Source organism: Triticum aestivum, chromosome 3D, assembly GCF_018294505.1.
Source record: "Triticum aestivum cultivar Chinese Spring chromosome 3D, IWGSC CS RefSeq v2.1, whole genome shotgun sequence".
Taxonomy (NCBI): Eukaryota; Viridiplantae; Streptophyta; class Magnoliopsida; order Poales; family Poaceae; genus Triticum; species Triticum aestivum.
Genome location: NC_057802.1, coordinates 619,213,094 through 619,219,490, shown reverse-complemented (window position 1 = coordinate 619,219,490; position 6,397 = coordinate 619,213,094). Strand labels below are relative to the sequence as shown.

Below are 6,397 nucleotides of genomic sequence, written 5' to 3'. Positions count from 1 at the left end.
GCATGTCCAACAGCCGCGGCGCGCTGAAAGTCAGGATACAGTGCCGGATGAGCCAGGTTTTGCGCGCGGGAGTGCGCGGGCTCCAGCGGCCGCCGCAAAATAAAGCTGTCCGCTTCTGCCTAGAACTACTACTCCACTCAGGTTCATCCACAGATCCACTTCTGCCTCGGCTACGGCTGTCCGCTACAGCATCAGGCTCCGTCGACGTCGCGCAGTGCCTCGGTAAGCCGTGTGAGCAGACTGCCCTCTCTGTATCTCTCTCAATCTTTCCCCTATGGAATTTTTGGGAAGTTGAAATATTGTGACCTCCGTAGCTTTGTAGTGGAGGAAAATTCTAATTAGATGTGGTCTTTTCATCTTGCCATTGTTGGAGATGCAGCTCCCTGTATAATTTTCTGCATCTCCCAGATTTTGTAGCTTTGTTACCTTAGTGGAGGAACCTTTGGTGAGAGAAAAATTAGTGGTCATCTGGTCATTGATTTTGTAAATTAGATGTTGTCAATTGGATTTTGTACTGAAATAGAAAATGTCCTTTACAGATTAAGAGGGACCGAGGGAGGCAGTGATGCTTAAGGGGAAAACCATTGATGGTTATATAGTATTTTGGGTATAGTTTCTTTTGGAGTCAATTACACTGGTGGTGCCACAACTTGGCGTAAATGATCACTTTGGTGCTAGAAGTTGTGCCGTACATTAAAGTGGTGCAAAAACTTGATCCGGACATGCAAATATGGTTATTATCCTGTTTGTATACTGAATCTGTGCTGACTAGGCGTGTGGACCCCGCTGTCAGCGACTAGACCAAGGACAAGGGGCATGTGGCCTGTTTTTTCAAAAAAAAGAATCCGAATATTGTTTTTTTAATTAAAAATGGTGGAGCGCCCAGGTTTCGAACCTGCAACCATCTGCAAAAAAAGATGTGTATCTAACCACTACGCCATATGTTTCATACTTCTAATTGTGGTTAACAATATTTATATATACACTTGATACGCAGGTGGAGCTTAAATGGGCTGCAAATATTGCGGCTCATTTGCACCAACTATTTTTTAAAGATATTTATAAAACATAAGTAATAAAACTTATATTCAAACATTTATGTGTTATAAATATTATACAAACAAACGATGATTTGTAAATATACACCCCGTATTATATTAAAAACATATAATTGATATGGATATTTCTGTGTTATAAATTTTGATAATACAAACATTTTAATAATAATATAATTAACATGATGAATTATAAATGTGCATATCTGTATTAACTTAAATAGTATACATGATTGAATATTCAAATCAAAATTTTAAATGTTAGAATATGAATATTTTTAATTATAGAGACATTGAACTATACAAATGTGCATATAATTATTAAAATGCTTGTATAATTGAAACAATATTTTTAGTTGTAGTTTATGAAATATTTGTACTATATAAAATTTTAAATTTTTTATACTTCACAATGTCAATTATATAATAGTTAGTTGAAAATGTATGGTAGAGTGGTTTGGCCCGTACATGATGTAGCAAGTGGTTTTGGGTTCAAATCCTGGCGGCACCTACTTTTTTGTTATTTATTTTTAACAGGCAGAACCCGCTGGTCACTGAGGTGAAGAATGCCACGTCTACATGGACCTTTTTTTAAAAATCAAAATTCCGAGGTTTATTTTGTGAAAATCAGGCCACACGCTCTTAGGGTCCACATGCCTAGTCAGTGCACATTTCGTATACAAACGGGATAAGCAACCGTATTCGCACGTCCGAGCCAAGTTTTTGAATCACTTCAATGTACACCACAACTTGTAGTACTAAAGTGACCGTTCGCGCCAAGTTATAGCACCATCAGTGTAATTGACTCTTTCTTTTGTTCTGGAGCTGATCCGTAGTGAACTGAATGCTCCATGTTAAATAGCACTTTGTAGTGAACTGAATTCTCTACTGATTATAAATGTATTTTGCAAGCTAATCTGGAGAAGATCAATATAATTATCTGTACTTGATATTTGCAATATCTAACTTTCTAACTTGTTGTATTCGTATGATTTAGTATTTGTTTTTTATAGCTTCGCCCCTCCAAAGATTTCTTTCAAGCTCCGCCACTGCGCTCAGTGGTGTGCTGTGCTGCCTGGGTCACTCTCACCCACTGGACGAGTGTTAGGGTCACACAGCGGCAGCAGCTGCTTTGCTTCCTTTCTTCCTTACGACCAGAAGATCCACAATGCAAGTATATATATAGTTGTCAAGACCCACAATGCCACAACACTTATCTATACTATGTATATGCATATTGATCTATGCTGATTTCATGCTCTTGCAAACCATATTTTTTTTATGAACAAAAAGCTCACAGTACCTCCAATTACATTTCGTGAAATCCTCTCACATAACGCCTTACATCTAATACAAAATTATGTTACATCTAAAACAAAATTATGTAACGCCTTACATCTTCTAATTGAAGGAGTACCACAACTATACAAACAACTAATATGTGGCCTCCATCGACGCCATACCTTCTCACAGCAAGAGGCGTGTATGTTTTCCGATAACCTTAAACATATTAGGCCTCTCTCTTCTCGGCACATATGTCCAACCAACTATTACCTCCAACACCGCACAACCCATCTTGCGAATAAGCACTTGATCGGAATGTCCTAGAGTGAGAGCAAGGTGTTCACACGCGTCACCACCAACAAGGAAGAGCGCCAACTTTTGATCTAGAGAGATAGCTACCACGCTCCGAGTTAACGGGATGGAGTCACCATCGCCGACTACCGTCGGACTGCCCGCTGATTCGTATAGAACGACATGATCCTTGAAGTTTCCGGGAGCCGAAGCGGCTACTCTTGAGATATTACATGGCCCCTTCAAAACATTGATTGCAATGGTGGCTTCCACGGGTTCGTGTACCAGTGCACATAAAAACTCCATGTCACTCAGGAAACTATACACACTGACCGCCATGGTTTGCTTGTATGTAGGGATGCAAACCCAATTGAATTCCGTTATGCCTTTACTGAAAACTCTATCTGCCCCTCCATCACACTTGATCTTTAAATCAGTCTCAAAATAAACGTTGTCTATCGGAACAAGTGCTCGACATGGATCTACCAAAGATAACATATCATCCTGCAAAAGGGTTCAAGGAAAGAAAAGATGTCAAACACGCCTTACATTTCCGAGCAAAAACGGTGGAATGATATAATAAGCAGCAATTAACAAGGCGAGGAACAAAGATCAAGGTACATACGGGAGAGCTGATGAGCTGGGGATCATCCCTTTCACGCCTAAACAGATAGACGCATCTATAGTCGACATAGTCCCTCGCTATAACGGTTCCAAACACACTGATCGGATAGCCAACATCCGATTCGCGCGCCTTGACAGAAATGACATTGAGGCAATATCGCTGGATCGACTCGGGTGAAGGTAACTTGTGGAGCGGCGGACCACGTTGGAAGCTGGCTGCACATGATCACAAATCAAAACCAACATGTATCACGTGCGTACTTATGTATTAATATTGTGTCGCGCAGTGAAGACCTAGAAGAAGAAGAAGTTTGGTGATGGTGACCGAAAATTGAACACTCACATTCTTTGTCGAAGTCGAAGAAGGCTAGGTTCTCAAAATTGTGGTATCGACTACACTTGAAAGCATTGAGCTTGGGTTCGTATTGGGTGAAGTCCTGGCAACGGACTATGTTAAGAGCCGCCAACGCCTTCTCCACCAACTTGAGGTCATGATTGGCGTCGTCGAAGACGCCCCTGACGTCGAGGATATGGCAGGTCTCGCGTGGCGACTTCCCCTTGATCTTGCCGGCGAGGGCCCGGCAGGCCAGACCAAGGAGCCCTCGGACCTCGAGCTTCTCCGAAGCCTGCGATTTAACGGTGACTAACACGATCAATATATGCTTCAAAGCTCAAAAATTGAATTGTCTCAAAAAAAAAACTCAAAAGTTGAAGAAAAAAATACGGTGCAAGCAAGCACATGATTAGTTGCTGGTTGTGTGATGGGAGAAGAGATGGAGAGGAAACAAATTGATTAATGAATCACCAGGATGAGATCGTAGAGGGTGTCGAGGTCGACACTGCCGACGAACTCCGCGTCCCAGTCGCCGAGGTCCCGGTCGTCGTCGGTGGCAATGGCGTGCCTCTTGCAGTAGTGCAGAACCTTGGGCAGGACGTCCGCTCGGATGGAGCGGAGCAAGATGTGGGTATACTTGGTCTCGTCGCCGTCGGCGGGGACGATGTAGTTTTCGCGGTCGAGCTCCATCCTACGACGTAAGAACATGGACACCCTGGCCTCCTCCGCGGGAACCACGAAATCCACGCCCTCCTGGCTCCGCAGCGCCACCATCTCCATCCTCCTCCTCGTCGTCGTCGTCGTCCTCGATTCCTTGGATTCCTTGGATTCGCTTCTGCCTGCAAATTAAGTGCAGGGCTGCCTACGGACGAGGTGGTACCGATTGCATCATACCTAGCTAGCTGGGCTCCTACAATTCAATTCCATCTCGGACAAGGCCTCCGGTGTCCGCTCTGAATCCAATTACAGTACGGCCTAGCAAGGACTCCTAAATAAAAATAACTTACACTAGCCTTGTACTACAAATATAGAAAGTTTACACACACACAATCTGCCCAAATAATAAGTGCCAAATTTCAGAAACTTTGATGGAGTCAAATGATGATGGTGGTAATTTTGTGAGATGCATTGGGGGTGTCAATAGCTACAAAACGAGCTAAAGAACGTCAAAATCGGACTCCGGATGAATTAGTTATGGCCAAAACAAAATTTCAGCGAAGTCAGTTTTCTGGGCTACTGGACATCCGAGAATTCGGCTCTTTTTTTGGGCGGTCGGATTTCCAGTAAATACCGGACATCTGGTGGTTCCGAAGGCTCCATATGTCTGATGAGTCTGGGTCAACTCGGGATTTCATATCCGGGACGCGATTTTGGGCGGAAATTTGGGATTTCGGGGTCAAAATTGATGGAGAAAAGGAAAAAAAATGAATGGATTTCGTGGTGGGGGGTTGGGAATGCCAAGATCCACTTGCCAAACAACAAAATCATGGATCAAACACAACAAAATCTCAAAAGAACCAACAAAATGCAAAAGATTTGGGAGGGCTACTTTTGGTGGGGATTTTGGAATTGGGACAAAAGCACACAAAATTAGGCTAGAAAATGAAGGGGGGACTCCAAATTCGTGATCAATATGGCTCATGATACCAAGATGATATAGGGTGGAACTCTATGGGGCCGGTCTTTCATGAATTGGAGGGGGTCCCGCGAAGAACAAGGAGAAAACACAAGAACGAGTCCAATCACACATCTACTAGACTAACAAACACATGGATCCACAAGGTACATGAACAACAAAGGAAAAGATACAAGGTAGAGTTCATCAAAATTCAAAGGAGATGAGGTCTTGATGATCTAGGTAGATCCTTCCCACGATGGGGTCTTGAATCCCTCGGGGTCTTCTCACATGCTCACATGGAAGTCTTGAACTCCATGGGAGTGGTCTCTCTATCTCAAGAGGAGTAGGTAAGGAGAAAAGCTCAACTAAGATGAGCTATCACATTGCTAACCCTAGAAGTGAGGAGGGGGAGGTCTGTTTATAGTCTAAGCCATGAAGGGGTAAGTGGGAGAGAGATGCATGGGTAAAAACCTGTGGGTCTGCACGTAGGCAATGTCGGATGTTAGATGGTTGTCGGTCGTCCGGCCGCTCGCGAGGGTCCGGTCGTCCGGAGGGCGCCGAACATCCCACATTTCTTCTTTGGACAGGTGTCACCGGATTTCCGGTAGCGGACGGTCGTCCGGGCACTGTAGTGTGTCGGACGTCCGGTGACACTTCGGTCGTCCGGCCGCTGTAGCGTGCATTGGTTGCGGTTCTTTGGCTGGCCTGGGTGTGGTCGCGTCGGACGTCCAACTTTGCTGCAGCTTCGTCTTCTTCCGTCTCCGCTTCCAAGCTTCCCTCACGATGGTGTAGGTGTTCCTTGGCGCTTGCACTCCTCATCAGCATCCGTGAAGCTCCGGCAATATCTATGCATGCACACGAGAGGAATGTCAAGTAGTATACCGTACTCGAAGGGGTCAACTGAGCACGTGTAAAGGAGATGATTCACCTTTATGTATGTGAAGTAGATGTCGCACATGTCACTTGTCAAACGGACTTTTGACATGATGATGTCCGTAGGATGCTCCGCATCAGGAGACCATATGGATCTAAGTGAACTTCTTCTCTCCTGGATCTCTTCTCTAGTGATCTGATGGCGATTGCAATATATTCCTCATCTTTATCATACTGGCTCCCTTTACGAAACTTGTTTGTATAGATGAGAGGGACGTATCTTATACTCGTACCAGGCGCCGTCTTCTCTCCTGGTGC

At 44.2% G+C, this 6,397-nt stretch overlaps 1 protein-coding gene across 1 annotated transcript; it reads right to left on the bottom strand.

Annotated features, from left to right (window-relative positions):
• Positions 1 to 2,452: 2,452 nt before the first annotated feature.
• On the bottom strand, positions 2,453 to 4,455 carry LOC123076705 (uncharacterized). The gene is made up of 4 exons (XM_044498819.1): positions 4,060 to 4,455; positions 3,598 to 3,880; positions 3,256 to 3,470; positions 2,453 to 3,134 (listed from the first exon to the last, which is right to left on the bottom strand). Exons 1-4 carry the CDS (start codon positions 4,366 to 4,368, stop codon positions 2,523 to 2,525), a joined length of 1,419 nt encoding a protein of 472 aa, XP_044354754.1. The 5' UTR covers positions 4,369 to 4,455; the 3' UTR covers positions 2,453 to 2,522.
• Positions 4,456 to 6,397: the final 1,942 nt, after the last annotated feature.